The sequence below is a fragment of the Acomys russatus genome, chromosome 11 (genome assembly GCF_903995435.1).
Source record: "Acomys russatus chromosome 11, mAcoRus1.1, whole genome shotgun sequence".
Taxonomy (NCBI): Eukaryota; Metazoa; Chordata; class Mammalia; order Rodentia; family Muridae; genus Acomys; species Acomys russatus.
Window position 1 is genome coordinate 61,465,834 of NC_067147.1, and position 22,383 is coordinate 61,488,216.

At 60.9% G+C, this 22,383-nt stretch overlaps 5 protein-coding genes across 8 annotated transcripts in view; 3 read left to right on the forward strand and 2 right to left on the reverse strand.

Moving 5' to 3' along the window:
• Col11a2 (collagen type XI alpha 2 chain) overlaps positions 1 to 4,617 on the reverse strand; it is a 28,277-nt gene extending 23,660 nt beyond the window's left edge. Inside the window, exons 1-4 of the mRNA XM_051153582.1 lie at positions 4,337 to 4,617; positions 1,875 to 2,024; positions 1,572 to 1,782; positions 524 to 686 (exon numbers count right to left, since the gene is read on the reverse strand). Coding sequence (XP_051009539.1) covers positions 524 to 686; positions 1,572 to 1,782; positions 1,875 to 2,024; positions 4,337 to 4,418 — 606 coding nt within the window. The 5' untranslated portion in view covers positions 4,419 to 4,617. The remainder of the gene's footprint in view (positions 1 to 523; positions 687 to 1,571; positions 1,783 to 1,874; positions 2,025 to 4,336) is intronic.
• A 1,872-nt stretch (positions 4,618 to 6,489) lies between these two features.
• Rxrb (retinoid X receptor beta) lies at positions 6,490 to 11,627 on the reverse strand. 4 transcript variants are annotated; one of them, XM_051153584.1, is made up of 10 exons: positions 11,331 to 11,627; positions 10,532 to 10,749; positions 9,900 to 10,056; positions 9,420 to 9,599; positions 8,219 to 8,391; positions 7,624 to 7,753; positions 7,351 to 7,483; positions 7,144 to 7,235; positions 6,789 to 6,894; positions 6,490 to 6,690 (listed from the first exon to the last, which is right to left on the reverse strand). In XM_051153584.1, the coding sequence occupies exons 1-10, from the start codon at positions 11,572 to 11,574 to the stop codon at positions 6,543 to 6,545; spliced, it is 1,581 nt and encodes a 526-aa protein (XP_051009541.1). In that variant the 5' UTR covers positions 11,575 to 11,627; the 3' UTR covers positions 6,490 to 6,542. The 4 variants fall into 4 exon arrangements, with proteins under 4 accessions (XP_051009541.1, XP_051009540.1, XP_051009543.1 ...); XM_051153583.1 differs by having other exon boundaries at positions 7,144 to 7,247; XM_051153586.1 differs by lacking the exon at positions 11,331 to 11,627 and adding an exon at positions 11,058 to 11,164 and having other exon boundaries at positions 7,144 to 7,247.
• A 669-nt stretch (positions 11,628 to 12,296) lies between these two features.
• Slc39a7 (solute carrier family 39 member 7) lies at positions 12,297 to 14,587 on the forward strand. Its single transcript, XM_051153587.1, has 7 exons — positions 12,297 to 12,671; positions 12,757 to 12,925; positions 13,066 to 13,119; positions 13,229 to 13,369; positions 13,480 to 13,623; positions 13,758 to 13,954; positions 14,257 to 14,587. The coding sequence occupies exons 1-7, from the start codon at positions 12,297 to 12,299 to the stop codon at positions 14,527 to 14,529; spliced, it is 1,353 nt and encodes a 450-aa protein (XP_051009544.1). The 3' UTR covers positions 14,530 to 14,587.
• A 534-nt stretch (positions 14,588 to 15,121) lies between these two features.
• Hsd17b8 (hydroxysteroid 17-beta dehydrogenase 8) lies at positions 15,122 to 17,140 on the forward strand. Its single transcript, XM_051153589.1, has 9 exons — positions 15,122 to 15,206; positions 15,341 to 15,546; positions 15,633 to 15,749; positions 15,861 to 15,953; positions 16,055 to 16,140; positions 16,228 to 16,312; positions 16,486 to 16,528; positions 16,704 to 16,778; positions 16,925 to 17,140. The coding sequence occupies exons 1-9, from the start codon at positions 15,161 to 15,163 to the stop codon at positions 16,939 to 16,941; spliced, it is 768 nt and encodes a 255-aa protein (XP_051009546.1). The 5' UTR covers positions 15,122 to 15,160; the 3' UTR covers positions 16,942 to 17,140.
• A 1,322-nt stretch (positions 17,141 to 18,462) lies between these two features.
• Ring1 (ring finger protein 1) lies at positions 18,463 to 22,383 on the forward strand. Its single transcript, XM_051153588.1, has 7 exons — positions 18,463 to 18,614; positions 18,715 to 18,842; positions 19,854 to 20,014; positions 20,112 to 20,327; positions 20,694 to 21,083; positions 21,404 to 21,680; positions 22,254 to 22,383. The coding sequence occupies exons 2-7, from the start codon at positions 18,765 to 18,767 to the stop codon at positions 22,353 to 22,355; spliced, it is 1,224 nt and encodes a 407-aa protein (XP_051009545.1). The 5' UTR covers positions 18,463 to 18,614; positions 18,715 to 18,764; the 3' UTR covers positions 22,356 to 22,383.

Sequence of the window (22,383 nt, forward strand, 5' to 3'; positions counted from 1 at the left end):
GAGTGAGTAGATGGATGGAAAGGCTTAAGAGGGCAGGTAGATGGACGGACGGGTGGCTTGAAGGAGGAGGAGTTGCGCAGGGGAAGCCGGTGAGTGGGTGAGTATACACGCAGGTGACTGGTTAGCGGGTCAGGCAGGTAAGTGACGGGTGTCCGGGTGAGCGCGCAGTTGGGCGGGCAGATGAGTAGGTGGTGGGTGCACACATGAGGGGTTGTCTGTGGGTGACTGGGCAGGTGAATAAACAAGTCCATCGGCTGAAGGAATCGACTGATTTGGTGAAGAGGTGACTACTGACGGAATAAACAGCCATGAGCCATATCTACATGAGGGACGTCCTGAGGTCCATTGAGATAATCGGCCCTGAAAACAGGAAAAGGAAACCAAAAATAATGGGGAAAAAATAAAAAAGAAATAAAATAAAATAAATTACGGGAAGAAAAATGAAGGCCTAAGCATAGGAAGATGGAAGGCTGGAGTCGAAGTGTGGGCCAGACTCACCCTCCTCTGCCGGCTGTGCGCTTACCTCAAAGACTTCATCATCTAGGATGTGGGCACCGAAGATCACCACACCATTGGTGTCCAACACCGGATGCGCACTCCGGGGAAGGGGCCGGGTAACGCGCTTCTTACAGTCCACAATGAGGGTGACGGACTGACTCTTCACAGCCACTGCCACCTGGTGCCACCTAATCGTGGGGTGAGACGTTCCTTCGTGTGACTGACTAGGGAAAGCAGGGGTCAACAGGGCTGGGGCACAGCCAGCAGGAGCTGACGATGCTAACGAGGTTAAGAATTACAAGGATAGCTGGGCGTGGTGGCACACACCTTTAATCCCAGCACTTGGGAGGCAGAGGCAGGCACATCGCTGTGAGTTCGAGGCCAGCCTGGTCTACAGAGTGAGTCCAGGACAGCCAACGTTACACAGAGAAACCCTGTCTTGAAAAACCAAAAAGAAAAAAAGAAAAAGAAAGAAAGAAAAACTAAAAGAAAGAAAGAAAGAAAAAATTACAAGGATAAAGCAGGAGAAATGGCTGAAGGGTTGTTACGAGCACTTGCTGCTCTTCCAGACAACCTAGGTTCAATTCCCAGCACCCATAGGATGGTTCACAACCACCTGTAACTCTAGTCTCTGGAGCTCTGACGCCCTCTTCTGGCATGTTACGGATACCGGGCACACACACACGGTACATAGACATATGTGCCGGCAAGCCTCCCCCCCCCCCCCACACACACACAGACTAAATTAAAAATTTGAAAGAATGGCCACAGTTCCCGCTGACCGGGTGCATATAGTGCGGGCACCTGTAGGCTTTCTCTAGTTGGGGTGTCATATGTGATGGTCTTTGTCTCGCAGACATAGAAACTGAGGCTCAAAAAAGTCAAGTAACTTTCTCAGTGTGCGAGCAGCAGACAGACTCTGAGACCCAAACCCCGATCAAGAAGTGACAAGTTCAGGCATTGGCCAAGTGTCCCCAAAGGGCCAGTAGAGTCCTCAGTTTAAAGACTGGGGGTTCTGAGGCACTTTCTGCTGACAACGTGGGTCAGGTAGGACAGAGAACAAACTGACTTACTTGCCGTCTGCTAGGCTGAGACCTCGGAAGACCGGCTGAGCTGGAGCTTGTGGCCGCCCCCTCTGGTCCTCGTACAGGAAGCGAACAGGGCGTCCGAGCTCTAGGCCCAGTTGTTGGACTCCCTGGGCACTGTATAGAGTCAAGAGGGGAGCCTGGAGGCCAGGGCGGGTCCGCACGACCGTCAGCAGAGAGAAGTCTTTGGGAAAGCCTCCTGGTACCCCAGAGAAAGAGATCCACAGACAGAGTGAGAGACAGAGAGATCCCAAGCCTCCTGCCACCACCTCCCCATCTCACTGCCCAGACCTGGGAAGAGCTGTCGGGTGGGCGCACTGAGCTGGGCGGGTCGTGACACACGGTAAGCCACATCATTTGGACAGGCCCCTTTTGATTTCCGGACGCCATCAGGAAGGGAGGGGAACCTCAGAGCGCGTAGCACGTCCACGGAGGGTGCACCTGGGAGAAGCAAGGTTAGAGTCAGGGACAGGACATGCCCCAGGGAGGATCTGAATAGGAAACACCCAGCTCTCCAACTCGGTCTCCGTCTCTGTATTCTCCTGAAAGGACCTATATGATGGGAAGCAGTGACCCAGAGGGGAAACGTAGCTAGCCGGGCTGGCACGCAGGTCTGCCACGCCCTCTCAGCCCTCACCCCGCTGCTCCCCACACACAGCTGCTTCTCAAACTCACCAGCTCTGCCTCCCAGCTGGGAACACAACTAAGATTCCTCTTTCCTTCCTCCACCTCTCCCCTCCAGTCTCCGCCTCGGCTCCTGTCTGCACCTGTCGGACCCTCCCACCTGCTCTCCCCAGCTCCCCCACGCCCCACTCATCCTTTTCTTTCCCTCTTTCTTCTTCTTCTCCTCCCTCTCTTTCCGTATCTGCCAATCTCCGTCTTCCTGGCATCTGCTCGTTTCTAGCACAAACAACATCTGGACAATCGATCACCCCGGGCACAGGGAGGCAGCAAGGTGGCTGTACAAGAGAGGTCTTCCAGTGGCTACAGGCAGAGGGTTGAGGTGGGGGCAGGGGCAACTCTGCCTGTGCTAAGGAAGGAGATACTTGAACAAGGTGGCCCAGACGCCTGTGCCCCAAGGCTTGGCGAATGAGTTTGGGGAGGGGGAAGGGGAAGCTGCTGCGGCCACACGGAACAGGGGCAGGTCCAGGGCTCCACGCCACACATCTGTAGATGCCATCAGAGTTCTTGCCCAAACCCCAGGCAAGCTCTCCACACCTGGAACCCCGTCCTGCCCTGCCATCCCCCACCACCTGAATCCAAAGATTCAAGTTGCAGGCCACCAGCCAGGTCTCCTTAGGGTTCGGTTTCCTGGGCCCAAACTCTAGAAAGCGAAGACTGGCCCCCCTAAAGCACACATTTCTCACACTGTCTCCACAGTGGAGAACTCCCACAGAGAGTGCTTGCAAAGTGTCCGTAGAAGCGTGGGGCGGGGCAGAGGCCAGGGCAGTCAGGAGAGCAGAGCCTGGTGGGGTGGGTGAGGTGGGGCAGGCAGGAGAGAAAAGGCCCTTTGAGTCCCAGAGCTGAGGAAACCGCGACCTTCTCCCCACCCCCCACCCCCGCCCCTGAGGAGCCTGGCCCCAAAGTGTGGCAGCCCCACAAACACTGACACACAAGGGCAGCTTTGAGAGACCGTGGTACGGGAGACAGAGACAGAGAGACTCACAGAGACCCCAGGCCAAGGAGACCTCAAGGCCCCCACCCTCTACCAAAGCCCAATGGAGGACAGTCCCCCCCCACACGCTCACTGCCCACAGGCCCGCCCACCTCAAGCCACATACTAACCCCACTGTCTTAGACCCACTGGCATCCCATCTAGTGCCCTGAGCCTCCGAATGCCCTGTCTTCTGTTCTCAGGATTTCTTAGTTTCCCATCTCCCTGGAGTGAGTCCCTCCTCCATCCAGTCAGCTCCCAAATAAGAGACAGTTACCTTGGTCAGCCCCCTGCCTAGACTCTGTAAACACCATGAGCTCCGTTTTTCTGTTTTTTCTTTGGTCTAATCTATATCCTTTGTGCCGTCATTCTGCCTATTTTCTCTGAGCAGAGAAAACATGAATAATGGAGATCGCACTCGCACACACACAAACACACACACTATTCCAGGAGAGCAGAGCTGGCTTTCCAGTCCTGCTTAGATCCAGTTATCAAATCCTCTTTCTGAGGAGCCTTTCCCTTCTGAAGGGGGGGAAAAAAAGGAAAGATTGGCCGTGGACACCAGGGTCCCAGGGGAGTCCGGCTGGCCAGAGGGGGAGGGGAGGGGCAGGAATGCAAAGACTTGGCTCTGGCCTCAGACACCTGATCCTGGCCTGTCCAGCAGCCGTCCTGTTGGCAGCCAGCCCTGCTGCTCCCTAGAGCCAGCCGCGTGGCAGCATCCAGGGCACTGGGAGGGGTTGGGGGGACCTAAAAAGGATGGGACAGTGGAGGTAGACTTCTTTCCTAGCCTCCTAAGCTCTGACCTACAGATGTCACCCCGCTTCCTTTAACCACCGGCCCTGGTACCCACTCCGACATCAGCAAAGCCTGAGAATCCAGCCTAGTCAAGCTCTGGGCTGTTGGCACTACCCGACCTCTGCCAGTCATTTCAAGGAGGGAGAAGACAGTCCTACACTGGCTCCAAGGAACCTGTGTCATGCCTTTTATCCTAAACTCTGGTCACCCCAAATCTTTTAAGACTCAGCGGCTCCTACTCCAGACATCAGAGGTCCTTTCTAGGCAGATGCCACAACACGGAGGGAGGGAGGACTCCTCTTACCTGCCCATCCTGGGGCAGCACTCAGCCCCAGCACCAGAGGTAGGAGCAGAAGGAGGCGGTGGCAGCGGCCGCACCGCTCCATGGCTCAGAAGGCCAGGTCTGAGCTCCAGACAGCCCTGGTGTTGACAGCAGACAGAAGCCAGCTGAGCCTCGGAACCAGGACCCCGGGATGTCAGCAGCTTTCGGCAGCCAGCTCCATACAGCAAGGTGCTGTGGCAGGGGCACCTCTTTTTGCTTGTCACTGCTGCTTGCTCCTCGGTGGCCGCTACTGTGTGCCCCTGGCCACCCTGGCAGCTCAGAGACCCCAGCTTGCCCCCGCCCCCAGGTCCAGCCCCCGCCTCTAGCTGCCCGCCCACAGCTACCAAGGGGAAACCCCACCCCATCTGCACCTGGGCAGGGGAGTGTGGGGGCAGGAAGCCTTCCTCATTCGCTGGCCCTAGAGCCACGCACCCCTACTTCTGGGGGGATTAGGTGACCCATGTGCTCCCTCGGGTTGAATTTGGGGGAACACAATACACCTCTAGCCCCATGTCTTATTAGGATCCTATGGTCCCGTCACACCATGGTCCGCCTTTGGGGGCCTAGAGCCCCTCTACAGAGTCCAGGGAGGGACTCAGGGCACAGTGGGACAGAAGGGGCGGGCCTACGGGGTGACCGCCCCACGCCCACTCGTAATCAGGTCTCCATAATTACCTCCCTCGTCCCGCCCCGTGTAATTACAGAGCAGTCCTGGGTGGGGTGTTTATAGACCCAGCTATAGATAGCGACCCAAAGGTGGGGGACGTGGGGTCGCCTGCAGAGCGGAGGGAGGCCAGAGATGGGAATATTGGCTAATGGCCCAAAAAGAAATACCGGACTAGGTAGAGCAGAGCGAAAGGGGGCAGAGGACTGTGATGAGGGGCAGGAGATTTCTGCTGGAAGGCTCTGGCCAAAGGGGGTCACACAGGGACGGCTGGCCGCTCTAGGAGGGTAACACTGAGACCAGCGCGCCCCCAAAGGCGGGCACGGTGCCGGGTCTGCCCGGAGCCTGCGGCGCAGCCCGGGAGAAAGCTGCAGTGAGCTAGACGCCGCCGCCCGCTGGCGCTGGGAGGGCACCCTCGAACAAGGCGCCTTTGAAAAGCAGCCCCGCCCCCGCCCTGGCACACCCTCTCCCCCTCCCGACAAAGCTCGCCTTGTCCCCCACCCTGCACCGCCTCTGCAGCCCTAGGGAACCTCGGGCTGTGGCAGTATCCAGGGAGCATGTCGGGGTTTCTCACCGGATATCCCCACACCTAGACGCCAGGGTGCCCACCACCCAGTTACTTCAGTCCAGAAAACAAGTATTTTAACTGGAAAGCGATTTTATGTGCGAGTGAAAGGGGGGGAGGGAACCCCCAAAGAGATCCATGGTAAAATCCAGGCAGCTCAGCACCGTCTCTACAGGCTGCCCCCCCACAGCTCCCCCCGTTCCCGGCCAGTGAGCTGAGGACTAGGGAAGGGCCACCCAAGGCAGCCGCCCCCGTCACAGCGCAGACACCTACACCTTAGGATGAGGAAGGTCGAGCAGCAGGGCTCCAGGGACAGGCCACCTGAGGGGCCTCCTTGCCCAAAGCCACCTCCAGCCCTGGCATTTAAGCCACCCTGGGGATGTACAGTACTTCTTTGAGTGTAACTCTCAGCCCCTCCTCGCAGGGAATTAAAAATAGCAGTGGGTTCCCCCATGTCCACTACCCCTTTACCCTTCAGTCTGACTGCAGGGGCTGACAGGACAGAGGCAGGCCCCTCCCCCTGCCCCATCTGACAAGACTGGGAGGATGAAAGGCTGTCAGAGCCCTGCTCCCACACCATTAGCTTGGGGGGCCTGCCCCACAACACTCCTTTCTGGGGGCGCGCCATTCCATTCTCCGAGGCAGGATGAGAAGGGCGTAGGGCCAGGATGAGAAATCACCCACATCATGGTGTAGGTGACCCCAGTAAATTCAGAGACTCAAGGCCACTGAAGGTAGACATGTAGTCCTTCCTCACAGGAGCTGGGGTTCCCTCTGACTTGGAGACCAAGGAAACCCCATTAAGTGTTGCCACATCCCTTGCAGGCTAGGGAAGTCCCTCCTGCGCTGCACCACTCGCCCCGCCCACGGCTCTGGCTGGGCCCTTGGCCCCTCCCACCCCATCCAGTCCTCTTCCACGATGCTCCCCACTGCCGAGAAGCACACGTGTGCGTCTGGGTTCAGGCTAGCTGGTGGGGAGCCTCGAGCATCTCCATGAGGAAGGTGTCAATGGGGGTGTCGCCGATGAGCTTGAAGAAGAACAGGTGCTCCAGACACTTGAGGCCGATGGAGCGCAGGGCAGGAAGCCGGAGCAGCAGCTTGGCAAACCTGAGGTGGGGGCGGGAGTGAGTGAGCCAGCACCCGCCAGGCCCTGGACACACCCGGCCTCACCCTCCGCGGGGTCCACAGCCCCAAGCCCTGCTCACCGGCCCTGCTGCTCAGGGTACTTCTGCTTGCAGTAGGTCTCCAGTGACGCGTACACCTTCTCCCGCAGGACCTCCACCTCTGCAGGGTTGGACAGTCCCTTGGCGTCTGGAATAGCACAGGAGGAAGAGGAAGAGGGAGGCAACAGGTGAATCAAGTCAGTGCAGACAGACATGCACACGGCGGCCCTCAGGGTGCCCCTGAGGGAGATGAGGCCCATTGGGTTTGTGGGTCAGGGTCAGAAGGGAGGGCATCAGTGAAGTGGCTTTTCTGGGCGGAGGGTCTTACTGAGGGGGACCGCTGGAAGAGAAAGCTCCCAGGCTGCCGTGGGCTGCGAGGCGGGCGGCCTCCCCTTACCTGGGTTAAATAGAATGATTGCCCGCAGGCAGCCAAGCTCTGTCTTGTCCATCCTCATGTCCCGCATTTTGGACACTAGCTCTGTCAGCACCCTGGAGAGGGACCTGCAGGTCACTCAAAGGTCACAGCTCAGCCAGCCTTGGACACGGACCAGCCTGTAGCCCCACCCCTTCTAGCTATAGGCCAGCCTGACCGAGGGCCACTGACCGATCAAAGATGGCTCCCACGCCTGCAGAATGGGCTGAGTTTCTGTGCACGTGAAGACCTGTGGCCAGGAGGATGCCATCTCGGACATCAATGGACCGATGGGAGAAGGACGCAATGAGGAGCTCATTCCAGCCTGCGGGCCAGAGGGCACGATGGGTCAGCAGACCAACACCAGCCACGGGAGCCAGAACACAAAGAAGACAGGGACAGGGCAGAGGCCGCAGCTGCGCTCCCTGAGCGCCGGGAGACTAAGGAGGGCCACGTGTCACCGACCTGCCCGCAGCAGTATGACTTGGTCGTCCAGGGGGAGGGAGGAGAAGTGTGGGATCCTCTTGGCCCACTCCACGAGCGTGAACAGCTGTTTGTCAGCTGCCTGGCAGATGTTAGTCACTGGGTCATTTGGCTGCAGAGAGAGGGTAAGGCACCTGTCTGGCGAGGGGCTTTTGATACGCCTTTATACCTTCACGCCCCGTCTAAACCCGCCACCGCAGTTCAGGCTTCTCCCATGGCAGTCACAGAAACCACGGAAACCATTGATGTGGGACTGTCCAGTGGGAGCAGTGGTGGCAGAGCCCTCACTCCACATCAGGATGAGACTTTCTGAGACAGGGTCTCACTACGGAGTCCTGACTGGCCCAGAACTTGCTATGTAGACCAGGCCGGCCTTGAACTCATGGAGATCCACCCAAGTGCTGACATTATAGACACGTGCCACTACGCCTGGCTCGCCTCAGGTTATTGGAAGGCCTTTTGGTTCAGGGCAAGGTGAGGGGGGTGGAAGGAAGGGAGGAGGACAGATCAAGCACACCTGGACTCTCTTTTCCCCCACCCCCATCTTGAGGGAGAAGGGGTCAACCCCATCACTCACGCTGCTGCCGCCACCCCCGGTTCCCCCAGGGCCCTCCACGCCTTGGTCGCTCTTCTGCTCCACAGCAAGCTCTGCCTCCAGGATCCTGTCCACGGGCATCTCCTCAGGGGCTCCCCCAGGCCCATCCACATCCCCATCTTTGTCTTTCCCCCGCTGTCGCTCCTCCTGTACCGCTGTGGGGTGGGTAGAGAAATGCAAAATTAGAAGCCAGCTATGAAGGGTCTAAATCTCACTGGGGCTTCTCAGGGCACGTGTCCCGTGGGAGATGAAGCGACTGGAGAGATAATTAGAAACGCAAGACTAGGACACACTCAAAGCAGAAGGGCTCTCAGCGCAAGAGGGCCTGCCCAGCACACACAGGGCCCCGGGCTCTCTCCCCCATCACCACACGTAACTAAACAGGCAGAATAACAGTTCCGACTGACAACAGAACGTGAAAGAACCAGGGGAGAATCTATGTTTAAATGGGGCGGACGATGAGCTAAAATATATGCCAGCGTGCTCAAACAGTCCCTGCAGCGTCCTAATGGACTTGAGGGTTCCTGCGTCCATTTTAGGGACAAGGAACTTGAGGCTGACGACACTCAATAGCCCCCTCAGCCCGAGCAGTGCGGGCCACGTACACACTGGACCCAGACATGCCTGACAGCAAGCCCTACGCCCTGCTGCTGTGTGACCATGGGAAAGCTGTGATTCGGCTTCTTTAAAGCAGAGATTGGACCAAATTAAGCCCTAAAATGTCTGCTAGAATTCCAGGAATCGGGTTTAGATAGAGACAGAGATGAGGGCACCAAGTCCTGACCTCGTCTGAAATTCTGTGGCTTAACCGGTTAGAGTCTCCGGATCCAAGAAGGGCTGGGAGGGCAGAGGACGGACACAGCCTCGGGGAGAGGAAGGGGCTGTGTGAAGTGGACAGGACAGAGACCCATCGGGGTGACAGGTCATCTCACCCTAAGACTAAACCATGCTGGCTGGCCCACAGCACCACAGGGCTAACTCTCAGGAGCAACCATTAAGATAGAAACTCAGGACAGAAGCAGGGCAAGGTACCAAAGACCAAGCTGAGGAGGACAGGAAAGAGAAATCAAACTTCGCCCCCTGGAGGAGAGAAAGAACCGTCCAGAGCTGTGCCTCCTCCAGGCTCCCCCACGGGGTGGGAGGCGGGCCTGGGGCTTGAGGCCTGACCAGGGCAGGACCTCACCTTCCCGCTTCATGCCAGTGGCCAGGCACTTCTGATAGCGACAGTACTGGCACCTGTTCCGCTGCCGCTTGTCGACCGTGCAGTCTTTGTTATCGCGGCATGAGTAGCTCAGGTCCTTCCGAATGGTGCGTTTGAAGAAGCCCTTGCAGCCCTCACAGCTGTACACCCCGTAGTGCTTGCCTACAAGGGGAGAAGTGCGGCAGTGAGGACTCCTCGTGTTCAGTCCCTTGCCAATCTGCTCACAGAGGAATAAAGTCTAAACCCTTCCTATGTTCCACCCAAAAAGGTGCGGACAACTCAGTCCTCGGTGATCAGAAACCCTGTGCCAGCCGCTCTCCTGCCCCTGCCTGCATCTGACAGGAATCTAAAGGTGCCCCAGGCCTCCTTGCTCTGGCCAGCCTCAGGAGCCTTGGGAACCCCAGAGGCAGTGGTAAACAGCCCAAGTGCTTTCTTCCTCTGCACCTGCGCTGAGGCCCATACCTGAGCTCCGGTCCCCGCAGATTGCACACAGCCGCTTGCCAGCCCCAGGACCACCTGGAGGGGGTGGACAGTGCAGGCCCCGGACCCCTAAGACGGGCGGCTTCACGTCTTCAGGGGGGCCAGACCCACCCCCGGGGAGCGACACTGTGGAGTTAATCTGGGGTGGGGGAAATAGGGAAGTCACAGGAGACCTCTCAGATGTCAGGGAGACCATCCCTACTGTTTCCCCTGGGACTCTGGGCTACCCATCCCAAGGGCACTGGTGATGACCGCGGCCTGACAGAAGGGGCCTTCCTTCCCTGAAGCATGACCCCAAGAAAGGACCTCGTACAACACGTTGTCTTGGGAGGGAACATAGAACCAAAAGGGTAGAGAGTCACTGTGAGCTGAAAAGGACATCAAGAATATTCCCTTTGGTCTTAACGTTTTTGTTTTCAAAATATGGCTGAGAAGCATGCCCCAAAAGACCGTTCATTTCAGGAAGAGCTCTGAGACCACAGGCCTGCTAGGATTGGAGAACCAGAAAGGTCAGTGGGTCATGGGGAAGTTCACGCAAAGATCTGGGGGGAGGAGGCCAGAAGGTGGGGACAAGGAAATGAAGCAGAAGCAATGCGTAGGTCGCGACCTCTCACCTGAGGACTGCTGACAGGCCCGGAGAATCCTGGGGGAGCCGGAGGGGGCAGGCCAGGGGACCCCATGGAAGAACTGATGACTGGGAAGGGCGAGCCCAGTGGAGGGGGTGGCATTGGAGGTGGAGGTGCTGAAGAGGTGGGAGGTGGGCCAGGAGGAGAAGAGGGAGGAATCCCCTGGGAAAGGGGATTCGGGGAGGAGCTGTCTGGGCTTCGGGAATCTTGAGAGGCAGGCACACACAGGAGGACACACAGACAGGAAAGACAAGAAGAGAAAGTGAGTCTTTTGATCATCCAAACCGACACTTTAATTCTCCCTGACCCACCACACCCGACAACCCCAGAGTTGAGAAAACACCAAGTTGCCAAACAACCATTTCACTCCTAATTTCAGCCGCGAGCGGAGGCAGTTCAGGCGGAGGCTACTGGGTCATCCCAGGCTGACCTCTGGGGGAGGGGTGGAGAAGCACGTGGGGGGGATGGACCAGCGACCCCCTCGCCGGGGCAGAGACTGTCCCGAAGATAATACCCGGTTGCCAGCGCGCAAGCTCAGCCTTCGAACGAACGCCCTGAGTCCTCCAGCCAACGGGAAAGGTGTCCTTCCCACGCCCGCCCGCCACCGCGCACGCAGGCCCCGCGCGCCCGCACCTGGAGGGCGGAAGCTCCCCCGCCGCGCCCCGCCCCGGGGGAGGGCGCAGGGCCTGGGACGGAGAGGGCGCGTGTTTACAAACAAGGGGGCGGGGGCGCGGGGACGGGAGGACAGGGGAGGGGGCGCCGCCGGCCGGGCCCACGGGACACTCACCCCGCCCGCGGTCGCCCATCCCGTCCCGGCCAGCCTCCCCCGGCTCCGGCTCCCGCGTGTGCTGCTCTCCGGCCGCCCCCGCCGCCGCCGCCGCCGCCGCCGCCGCCGCGGGATCCAGCCAGGGCCGCCGCCGCCGCCACCGGGACGCGACCCCACAATGCATCTCTTTTCTCACCCCCACCGGCCCACACTGCCCCGCGGCATGGCGCGGCGGGAGGAAGGGCGGACGGGCGGCCCAAGACATGACGCCGGGGCCGAGGGTCGGGGAAGCCGGAGAGGCGGCGGGGACGCGCAGGGGGAGGACGAGGGGAGACTCGGGGACGGGACAGCGGGCTCCGGCCCGTGGCGGCGCCGCTCGTCAGGCGCCGCGCCCGGCTCGGCGCGGGAGTGACGGCCCCGGCGCGGCCGCCATCTTTGTACAGACGGGAAGTCTGGGCTCGAGCTCCCGCCCCCCTCGCCTGGGCTGGGAACGGAGGAGGCGGTCTCCGTCCGTCAGCCGCCTCGCCCGCCGTCCCCTCAGATAACCCCAGCTCTGCGCGTGCGCGCCGGGGCCGCGCCGCCACCGGGGCGCCGCCATGTTGCTGAAGGTAGCGGGGCGCGGGCGGGCGGAAGGGGACTTCCTGGTCTCGCGGGAGCTCGAGGCGTGAGTGCCACGTCCTCCCAGCAAACCGAGAACCGGGAGGACCCCGGAGCCGGTGAGGAGTCCCTGCTGCTCCCTTACGGCGCTTTCCAGGCCCGGTCCCCGGCTAGCGGGCCATAGAGACGAGGGCCCAGAGAGGCCGTGGAGTTGCCGGACCCGAGGCTAGAGCGGTGACCGAAGGCGGAGGCCCTGCATCCGCGAAGGGTGTCGGGGGATAGAGACCGTGTAAGAGGGTTTGAGCAAGCCGTGGGCGCGAGTGGAGTACAGCGGACGCCCGCCCTCCCCCGAGGTAGAGTCAAGTAGAGTCGGCGTCTCTGGCCAGCGTGATGGTTCGGGGCCCACGGGCCCCACACTGGGTGGCTGCGGGACTGCTGACCTGGGCGGCTTTGGGGCTGCTGGTGGCCGGACACGAGGGCCACGATGGCCCGCACCGAGACGTGGAAGAGGACGGCCACGGGCACTCACACGAAGCTTTCCACCATGGCCACAGCCATGCCCATGGTCACGGCCACACTCACGAGAGCATCTGGCACGGGCATGCCCACAGCCACGGCCATGGACACCCACACGGGGATTTGCACCATGGCCACTCCCACGACAGCCACCACCACGGAGGACACAGACATGCCCACGAACATAGCCACGCAGCTCCGGCTCCAGGCACGAAGCACCACCTGGACACTGTCACGCTCTGGGCCTATGTGAGTCCCCCAGGGGGTGTGGGGAGGAGGGACTGGCTCTGAATTGTTGGGGAGCTCCGTGTTTGCTTTCTGACTCTTTGACCAGGCGCTGGGGGCCACCGTGCTGATCTCGGCAGCCCCGTTCTTCGTGCTCTTTCTCATCCCAGTGGAGTCAAACTCTCCCAGGCATCGCTCTCTGCTCCAGATCTTGCTCAGCTTTGCTTCCGGCGGCCTCCTGGGTGATGCCTTCCTGCACCTTATCCCTCATGCTCTGGGTAAGTGACGTCTCTGAACTCAAAAGCTTAAGCTGTTTGGTTCTTTGGAAGGAAAGGGAGCTCTTGCTCATTGGTGATCCCAGATTTCCCAGCTGTCCTCACGTGCACATCTCTCAAGCCCTATTTCCTTATGCCCACAGAGCCTCACTCTCACCACACTCCGGAGCAGCCAGGACACGGACACTCCCACAGTGGTGAGAAAGATGGGGTGCTGGGAAAGGTCTGCCTCCCACTCTTCACCTCCCACACGTGAGAAGGGTCCAGAACCCGCATCCCCTCACGCCTCGCTGTGTCTGTCCTCAGGCCAGGGCCCCATCCTCTCCGTGGGGCTGTGGGTTCTCAGTGGGATTGTCGCCTTCCTCGTGGTGGAGAAATTTGTGAGACATGTGAAAGGAGGACATGGGCACAGTCACGCGCACGGGAGCCATGGACATGGAAGACAGGGTGAGCCCACGCTGAGTGCCACAGAGCACACTCAGGCTCCTGTGGTGGAGCAGGCCTCCTGTGGAGGACACCAACAAGCTGTGCTCTGATCCACTCCCGTCCTCCCTCAGGATCTCCTTCAAAGGAACAGCCCAGCTCAGGGGCAGCAGAAAAGGAAACGGGCTTGCGGAAAAGGAGAGGAGGAGACACAGGGCCCAGAGATGGCCCAGCGAAACCTCAGAACCCTGAGGAGGAAGAAGAAAAGCCAGGCTCAGGTAAGGGTGAGTGGGGTCAGGGAATTCACAGGACAGGTGCTGTAGGTGCCACTGCAGCCCTGGAAAGTCCCGGGGCCACAGGTGGGACTGGAGGTGATGGCGCCTTCAACCATTCTGTCTTGTCTCTGCAAAAGACCTGCGTGTGTCTGGATACCTAAATCTGGCTGCTGACTTGGCACACAACTTCACAGACGGACTGGCCATTGGTGCTTCCTTTCGTGGGGGCCAAGGGCTCGGGATCCTGACCACAATGACAGTCCTGCTACACGAGGTGCCTCATGAGGTCGGCGACTTTGCCATCTTAGTCCAGTCTGGCTGCAGCAAAAAACAGGTTGGTGTCAACTGCCTGTCATCAGGTCCCAGCTTGCCTTAGAAATGGGGTGGCTCCTTTGCCTCTGCATGGTTGCACTGTGACCCTCATGTGTGGACAGCCTGGACAGGACCTCCTTTCTCAGGAGCTGTTCCCTCCTTAACACTTTTTTTTTTTTTTTTTTTTTTTTTTTTTGGACCTGGCTCTTTTGGGGAGCCGGGGCCTGAGGCAGAGACTCGCTGTTAGCTGTCCAGGGGCCCCAGACAGCCACCTGCCTCTGCTTCCTAGTGCTGATAACCTTGTCTCTCTCTTCTGCCCACCAGGCGATGCGTCTGCAACTCCTGACCGCAGTAGGAGCACTGGCCGGCACAGCCTGTGCCCTTCTCACCGAGGGAGGGGCAGTGGGCAGTGACGCAGCAGGTGGTACAGGGCCTGGCTGGGTCTTGCCCTTCACTGCAGGTGGCTTCATCTACGTAGCAACAGTGTCTGTGCTGCCCGAGCTGTTGAGGGAGGCATCCCCACTGCAGTCCCTTCTGGAGGTGCTGGGGCTGCTGGGGGGCGTCCTCATGATGGTGTTGATCGCCCACCTCGAGTGAGGGAGGGGTGGGCCTCAGGTGTGACAGCCACACAGCATGAGAGCCAGCGGGACCAAGTGTGGGACACTACCCAACACTGTTGCGGTCTTGGGGGTAATAAACGGGGCCGTGAGGAAGGCTGGGGTGACAGCAGCCTACCTGGTGGTCTCAGCACCAACATGCCACACAGGGTGCTCTGAGGCCTGTCTCCCTCTGACTGGTTCCATGGCTTCAGCGGAGACCTGGCAGGAGGAACTGGAGCGGGGTAGACATCAATCGTGTGTCCTGATTTGGAAGTAGAGGGTGGGAGTATTCCTTGGTAAAATCTCATGGGCCAGATTTGGTTTTGTTTCTATTCATTTTATATCACTGTTTAAATGGGTGTGGAGGAACAGTAACCAGAAATAAAGTACTTGGATCTCCTGCCCCACATGCAGCCTTTGTCTTTTTGGGTGGAATGGAGTCCCCCTGTCCCCTGGACTCCCTAGGTCCCCAGGGTTGGTGGCGGCCACGCCCCCCGCGATGGGAGGTCCACACTGGCTGCCACAGGCCCGAGGCTGATGGGAGTTCCCGTTGGGCCCCGACCGGGCCTGGCCACGCCCCGCCGTGCTCCGATTGGCTTGGGCTCGGGGCCCGCCCACCCACAGCCGTCATGGCGTCTCAGCTCCGGCTCTGCTCCGCGCTGGCCCTGGTCACAGGTTCAGGGTTCCCCCCAGGGTGGGTTGGGGTGCCCGGGCCATGTCAGCAAGAGCCACCTCTGGGGTCCCGGTTCTCTCAGTTACAGTAACTTTGCGCCCCGTGTTCCCCCGCTGCCGCGGACTCTCCCACTCAGGTGCGGGTAGCGGCATCGGCCGTGCGATCAGCGTGCGCCTCGCGGCTGAGGGCGCCGCCGTGGCCGCCTGCGACCTGGACGGGGCGGCGGCACAGGACACCGTGCGGCTGCTGGGCGGCCCGGGGAGCGAGCACGGGGCGCACGCTGCCTTCCAGGCCGACGTGTCGCAGGGCCCCGCAGCCAGGCGCCTGCTGGAGCAAGTGCAGGTGAAGCAGCGCCGCGCGCGCGCCCCGCAGAGCCCCTGGCCGGCCCTTTGTGGTCTCTGGTGTCAGCCTCCCCCTCCTTCCCATAGGCCTGCTATGCTCGCCCGCCATCTGTCGTTGTGTCCTGTGCGGGCATCACACGCGATGAGTTTCTGCTCCACATGTCAGAAGAAGACTGGGACAGAGTCATAGCTGTCAACCTCAAGGTGGTGATCTCTGAACCTGACTTGTACCCGCCCCCAGCCCGGGATAGGACTTGGAGGAGGGCTGCCTGCACCCCAGCTGATCTTGCTGGCCTTGTTATCCTCTCGTGCCAGGGCACTTTCCTAGTCACCCAGGCTGCAGCCCAGGCTTTGGTGTCCAGTGGCTGTCGCGGCTCCATCATCAACATTAGTAGCATCATTGGAAAGGTCAGGTTGACGTGGGCCGGGCCAGCTAGCCATGTGGGCACTGGGAAGCGAGCGGCTCCCATAGAGACTCCTGACTCACTCCGGTCTCTGACTCACCGTAGGTAGGGAATATTGGACAAACAAATTATGCGTCCTCTAAAGCAGGAGTGATTGGGCTCACACAGACTGCAGCCCGGGAGCTTGGACGGTGGGTCAAGGCGGGGGCACCTTGGGGACCTTGCTGAGGGGAGGGCAGTGTCCTTCCCAGGGTCAGCATCCACTCTTCCTCCAGCAGTCATGGGATCCGATGTAACTCAGTCCTCCCAGGGTTCATTGCAACGCCCATGACCCAGAAAATGCCAGAGAAAGTGAAGGACAAGGTAGGCTGGGGGTGGGGGGGCTGTCTGTCAGAGCAGGTCTCTGAGGGAGATTGCTGGGCACAGCGCAACCAGTAAGTATACCAGACATTTACCATTTACGTAATGAGGGATGAAAAAACAAGGGGGAAAAAAAGTCCATAAAAGAAACTTTTACCCACGTGTTTTCTTAACAGGTAACTGCAATGATTCCATTGGGACACATGGGGGACCCTGAGGGTGAGCACTGGGAGAAGGCTCTGAGGGGGGGACTTGAACGGAACCTTAAATCTGTAGTACCTCTGAAAAGGTCGCACAGGGATTACTGATTGGTGTGGGCTTCGGGGCTTGGGGGAGGGCACAGCCACCCTGGATCTAAGGAAGTGACACTGCCCCTCCCCCACCGCCCCCGTAGCTGTGGCAGATGTGGTTGCATTCTTGGCATCTGAAGACAGTGGATACATCACAGGGGCCTCAGTGGAAGTCACTGGTATGAGACCTTCACGGGGAGGGCGGACAGAAAAGCAGACTGCATGAGAAAGCGAGGGGACCCTGCAGCCTGAAGGGGAGAGAAGTGGGTGCCTGGCCACACATCTCACCACCATGCACCTGTCCCGATGTCTGTCTCTCTCTCAGGAGGTCTTTTCATGTAACTGCCTCGTGGAAGCTGGACTCTGCTCACCCCCCACCCCACTGCCTGGCCTCCTGCTGATGGGGACGCTAAGTTCCCAGGCTACAAAAGGGATGGCAGTGTGTGGTTCAGGCGTGCTGAATGTGGAAGGCAGGGGTGCTTGTGACCCTAATAAATTCCAAATCCTCTTCCCTGCCACCTCCGGTTCTTCTTGTGTCCAAGCCCTCAGACCCTTCCCCGCCTCCCCCTCTCTCCCCTTTGCGAAGAATTGTTCCCTTTCACTGCCTGGTCTCCCAGGGCAACCCCCGCCGCCGGGAGTGAGAGGAAAGAGCGTGTGTCACTGTGTATGCGTGACACTCTGGGTCTTTTCAGAGGGGGGGTGTCTGTCCCCACCCCCCTCTCATTGGTTCTGCAGCACCACTCATGCCCCCCATCCCCCGGGTCCTTATGGCCCCCAGGGGTGATTTGTTCTTGGCCCCATCCTGGTGTCCAGTCTGGCCTTGGAAGGGGGTCTTGGAACAGGTGGCCCTCCCCCCACCCCGCCTTTCTCTCTTCCCCTCCCTTCTCTCCACCTTACAATAGCTGCAGCCGGCCTGGGGTCGGATGGGGGGATTAGGGGAGGGGGCCAGGATTAGGGGAATGGACTAGCCGATGAAAGGGGCTGGAGAAGAGCAGAAAGGAGGGGGCTGGGGGGAAGAGGAGGAGGAAGGGGAGGGGGTCCGTGCTAATCGACTCTGGCTCCCACATAAGGACTGGCCACGGACTGAAGGAGAGAACAGGGAAGTAGGGGGTACCTGAGGTGGGGGGGGCGAGGGGACCTACTGCTAACCTGTCCCAGAGACAGGCCACCCCCTGGCAGCCGCAGCGCAGGCTGGCGGGGGTCGGGCGCGCGTCACGGTCTCTTCCTCCCCTTATTCCCTGCCCTCCGCCGGGATGGCCCTGCTCCTTCCTCCTCTCTCTCCTCCCCGTCCGCCTCCTTCGCTCCGAGTCCTGGAGAGGCTCTGCCCACTTTCCCACGCCAGACATTCACTCGTGTGTTCCCCGACTCCCACACGAGGGGCCCGCCCCTTCTGGTGTCCCACTTCCGCGTGGCGTCTCCATGCCCGGCGCCTCCGGTGCGCCTCCCTCCCTACCCCGGGCCGCGGCTCCTGATTGTCCAAACGCAATTCTCGAGTCTCTGGCTCCGGCCGAGAGTTGCGTCTGGACGTCCCGAGCCGCCGCCCCCAAACCTCGAGGGGGAGAGGCCCGGCGGAGCGCGGGACAGTCCCCGCACACCCGGGACCTGGAGCGTGCGCCCAGCTTTTAGGTGCAGCCGCGGCTGGCTCGCCGGGGACCCCAGGCCCGGCTGGAGAGAAGTTGGGGTGGGGGAGATCATCGCCCGCGCCGCGGAGGGAGCTCCGCCCTCGGGTTCCCCCACGTGCACCGGCACCCACCCGGCCGGCTCCGCGCGCGCCCCGCGGGGGAGGGGGGAACCCGGTTCCACGCGCGCCGCGCCGTGAGGGCGGTGACGTCTCCGTCGCGGGGTGGGATGCAAGGAGGGCGGAAGTGACGTCGGGCCTCAGCGCCCAAGCCATGGCGGCGGCGAGAGTTGCGGCCTGAGTGGCAGCTGCGAACCGAGCGCACCGGGGTGGCCGAGCCCGGGTGTCCCCCGGGAGGGAGAAGCCCGCGGCAGGGCAGCGAGACGGCCGGAGCCCGGTGAGGGGCCGCGGGGCGCGCGCGCTCGGGGGGCCGGGGGCGGGGTCTGCAGAGGGGCGGCCCCGACAGCGTCCCCCCTTCCCCTCCCTCCCCTCCGCAGACTTCTCCCCGGCGTGCCCTGCTTGGAGGGGGGGTCTGCGCCCCGTCACCATGACGACGCCGGCGAATGCCCAGAATGCCAGCAAAACGTGGGAACTGAGTCTCTATGAGCTGCACCGGACCCCGCAGGTGAAGGGACCTCCAGCCTCCGCCCGCCCGCCCTCCCCCCATCCCCCTCCCCCACTGCACTATTCTGCCTTTGATCCAACTTTTATTCAAAGCACTTCTACACTTACCTCACTTAATCCGATTTAGTGCCTCAAATCAGCCGGGCCAGAGAGAGGTACCGCAGATATTACTGTCCTAACCGAAGCACGACAAACAGACACCAGAAGTTACCTTCTCCGGCTCACGCCACCATCCGCTCGTCACTGTCCACACAGTCGTCCTACGAGTTTTGATAGAGCCCGCCCCTCCTCCAGTATTCCGACTCCAGTGCAGTGGGGCCTGGGAATCTGTGTTAACAGGCACCCCGAAATTCTAGTACAGGTAGCCCTGCTCTCAGAGTCTTTAAGAGAGCCTGTGGAGGCCGGGTGCGGTGGCGCTTTAGCCCCAGCACTCCGGAAGCAGAGGCAGGTGGATCTCTGTGAGTTTGAGGTCAGCCCATAGAGGCCCGCCAAGGTTACACTCATAGTGAGACCCTGTCTGGAAAAAAGTAAACCAAAAATAAGGAAGTCTGTTGACTAAACATTCTCCGAGCCATGGGTCTGTGCCGTCCCCAACCCTGGTCCTCTCACCAAACCTCTGGTCCTCTTTCAAAACTCCTTGTAAATGAGCCATCCATCCCTTCTGTTCCCGGGTAACTCCCAAGTCATTGGTCTCGTCCGTCCCAGAATTCCAATCTTCCTCAGTTGCTCAGCGTGGCTGTCCGGGTTCTGCCACCTTACATTTCTCAAGGCTCGATTCTTAAATTTCTTTGTCCCTGAGCCGGGTGCGGTGGCACACACCTGTGATCCCAGCACTCAGGGAGGCAGAGGTAGGCAGATCGCTGTAAGTTCGAGGCCAGCCTGGTCTACAAAGTGAGTCCAGGACAGTCAAGGCTACACAGAGAAACCCTGTCTCAAAAAAACATTAAAAAAAAAAAAAAGTAAGTAAATAATTTCTTTTCCTCCCACCTACTGCCGCCTGCTGCTGACCCAGGAAGCCATCATGGACGGCACAGAGATCGCAGTCTCGCCGCGGTCGCTGCACTCGGAGCTCATGTGCCCCATCTGCCTGGACATGCTGAAGAACACGATGACCACCAAGGAATGCCTCCACCGGTTCTGCTCGGACTGCATCGTCACTGCCCTGCGGAGCGGGTACCAGCAGGGCATGGCTGCGACTGGGCATGGCGGGCCGGCCTGCGCATTGGTGATAGGGACTGACCCGCCAGGGCGCCCTTCCTCCCCATCCCAGGAACAAGGAGTGCCCCACCTGCCGCAAGAAGCTGGTGTCCAAGCGGTCCCTGCGGCCGGACCCCAACTTCGATGCCCTGATCTCCAAAATCTACCCTAGCCGGGAGGAATACGAAGCCCATCAGGACCGGGTGCTCATCCGCCTCAGCCGCCTGCACAACCAGCAGGCGCTGAGCTCCAGCATCGAGGAAGGCCTTCGGATGCAGGCCATGCACAGGTGTGAGGTCCCGCGACCCTGTTCCCTGTTCCCTGTATGTAGGCCTTGTCTGGGGCGGGGGGCCTTCGGATGCAGGCCATGCACAGGTGTGAGGTCCCGCGGCCCTGTTCCCTGTATGCAGACCTTGTCTAGGGCGGAGGGGGGGGGGGGGCGGGGGGGCCTGCCCTCATGCTGCTGGGCATCGGCCATGCAGCTGACGTCGGCTTGATTGAGGCGGAGTGCCTGTGTTCTCAGACAAGTCAACCTCGCGAGCCCTCTTTAAGCCTGTCCAGTCATCAAAGAGAGATAAACCGGCGACGTCTCTGAAGTTTAACGCTAAAGGGCCTGAGTCCCGCCCTTTCTAACCTGGACCGTTCGTTTCCGTAGGGCCCAGCGTGTAAGGCGGCCTATGCCTGGATCGGATCAGACCACCACGATGAGTGGGGGGGAAGGAGAGCCTGGGGAGGCAGAAGGGGATGGGGAGGACGTAAGCTCTGACTCCGCCCCCGACTCTGCTCCGGGCCCCGCCCCCAAGCGACCCCGTGGAGGGGGTGCAGGCGGCAGCAGTGTAGGGACAGGGGTGGGTGCTGCTGGTGGGGCTTGCGGGGGTGCTGGTTCTGAAGACTCTGGCGACCGGGGCGGCACCCTGGGAGGGGGAACTCTGGGCCCCCCAAGCCCTCCTGGGGCTCCCAGCCCTCCAGAGCCAGGCGGAGAGATTGAGCTTGTGTTCCGGCCCCACCCCTTGCTTGTGGAGAAGGGAGAATACTGCCAGACGAGGTGAGGAGCCCTTGCCTTTTGCTAGTAGTCCACCTGGGATCTGAGGGTCAGAAAGGAAAGTTTTCCCTGTTCCAGAAGGGGGCATCAGGCCTGGGGGTATAGTTCAGTTGGTGGACTGTTTGTCAAGGATGTGAGGCCCCGCATTCTCTCCCAGAGAGAATCCCAGAGGCGGGGGGCGATGAGAAGTTGAAGGTCTTCAGGCTACAAGTAAGGTAGAGGCTAGCCTGGGCTACTGAATCCCCAGCCAGGCGTTCTGGAGAAAGTTCTCCATTCGAGGACTCTTCCGTGCTCTCACCCCCACCCCCACCTCCCCGCCCCAGGTACGTGAAGACCACTGGGAACGCCACAGTGGATCACCTCTCCAAGTACTTGGCCCTGCGCATCGCCTTGGAGCGGCGGCAGCAGCAGCAGGAAAGCTCAGAGCCTGGAGGGCCTGGTGGGGGCACCTCGGACACGGGCGGACCTGATGGGGGTGGTGGGGAGAGTGGGGTTGCCACAGGAGGCGAAGGTCCTGAGGAGCCTGCCCTGCCCAGCCTGGAGGGTGTCAGCGAAAAGCAGTACACCATCTACATCGCGCCCGGGGGCGGAGCTTTCACGGTGAGCATGGGCCCCTCTGTGGGCTCCCGCTCCGTGGGGCAGCACCCGGCCCTGCCCTGCTCTGTGCCCCCCCCCCCGTGGGCTCCCCCCGGACAGCACCCGGCTCTGCCCCTCCCCATGGGCTCCCCCCGTGCAGCACCCGGCTCTGCCCTGCTCTGTCCCCCCCCCCCCGTGGGCTCCCCCCGTGCAGCACCCGGCTCTGCCCTGCTCCGTGCCCCCCCCCCGTGGGCTCCCCCCCGTGCAGCACCCGGCTCTGCCCTGCTCTGTGCCCCCCCCGTGGGCTCCCCCCGTGCAGCACCCGGCTCTGTCCCCCCCTCGTGGGCTCCCCCCAGGCAGCACCCGGCCCTGCCCCGTTCTGTGCCCCCCCCCCGCGGCAGCACCCGGCTTTGCCCCGCCCCCGTGTCCTCCCCCCACCCCCAGCAGCAGCCGGCCCTGCCCTGCTCTGTCGCCCTCCCCCCCCTCGGGCAGCCCCCGGCCCTGCCCCGCTCTGTGCCCGCCCCCCCCCCCCGCAGCACCCCTTCGTTTCCCCCCATTCTTTTCTGTTGTCCATTTCCGTCTCCACCTTCCTCCTAGACGCTGAACGGCTCACTGACCTTGGAGCTTGTGAATGAGAAGTTCTGGAAGGTGTCCAGGCCGTTAGAGCTCTGCTATGCCCCGACTAAGGACCCAAAATGACTTCATGAGGGGACAGCCAGAGGATGGG

What these genes read in the sequence shown, in the direction of transcription:
- Hsd17b8 (XM_051153589.1), top strand. Translation starts at nt 15,161, where the DNA reads ATGGCGTCTCAGCTCCGGCTCTGCTCCGCGCTGGCCCTGGTCACAG. An exon ending in CAGAGAAAGTGAAGGACAAG is followed by an intron (nt 16,313 to 16,485) that starts GTAGGCTGGGGG and finishes TTTTCTTAACAG; the next exon opens with GTAACTGCAATGATTCCATT. An exon ending in ACACATGGGGGACCCTGAGG is followed by an intron (nt 16,529 to 16,703) that starts GTGAGCACTGGG and finishes CCGCCCCCGTAG; the next exon opens with CTGTGGCAGATGTGGTTGCA.
- Slc39a7 (XM_051153587.1), top strand. Translation starts at nt 12,297, where the DNA reads ATGGTTCGGGGCCCACGGGCCCCACACTGGGTGGCTGCGGGACTGCTG. An exon ending in CTGTCACGCTCTGGGCCTAT is followed by an intron (nt 12,672 to 12,756) that starts GTGAGTCCCCCA and finishes CTCTTTGACCAG; the next exon opens with GCGCTGGGGGCCACCGTGCT. An exon ending in CTGGCTGCAGCAAAAAACAG is followed by an intron (nt 13,955 to 14,256) that starts GTTGGTGTCAAC and finishes TCTGCCCACCAG; the next exon opens with GCGATGCGTCTGCAACTCCT.
- Rxrb (XM_051153583.1), bottom strand. Translation starts at nt 11,574, where the DNA reads ATGTCTTGGGCCGCCCGTCCGCCCTTCCTCCCGCCGCGCCATGCCGCG. An exon ending in CTGCGGGGACCGGAGCTCAG is followed by an intron (nt 9,600 to 9,899) that starts GTATGGGCCTCA and finishes CTCCCCTTGTAG; the next exon opens with GCAAGCACTACGGGGTGTAC. An exon ending in GTGGGAGCCATCTTTGATCG is followed by an intron (nt 7,248 to 7,350) that starts GTCAGTGGCCCT and finishes AGTGACCTGCAG; the next exon opens with GTCCCTCTCCAGGGTGCTGA.
- Ring1 (XM_051153588.1), top strand. Translation starts at nt 18,765, where the DNA reads ATGACGACGCCGGCGAATGCCCAGAATGCCAGCAAAACGTGGGAACTG. An exon ending in GGAGAATACTGCCAGACGAG is followed by an intron (nt 21,084 to 21,403) that starts GTGAGGAGCCCT and finishes TCCCCGCCCCAG; the next exon opens with GTACGTGAAGACCACTGGGA. An exon ending in CCGGGGGCGGAGCTTTCACG is followed by an intron (nt 21,681 to 22,253) that starts GTGAGCATGGGC and finishes CCTTCCTCCTAG; the next exon opens with ACGCTGAACGGCTCACTGAC.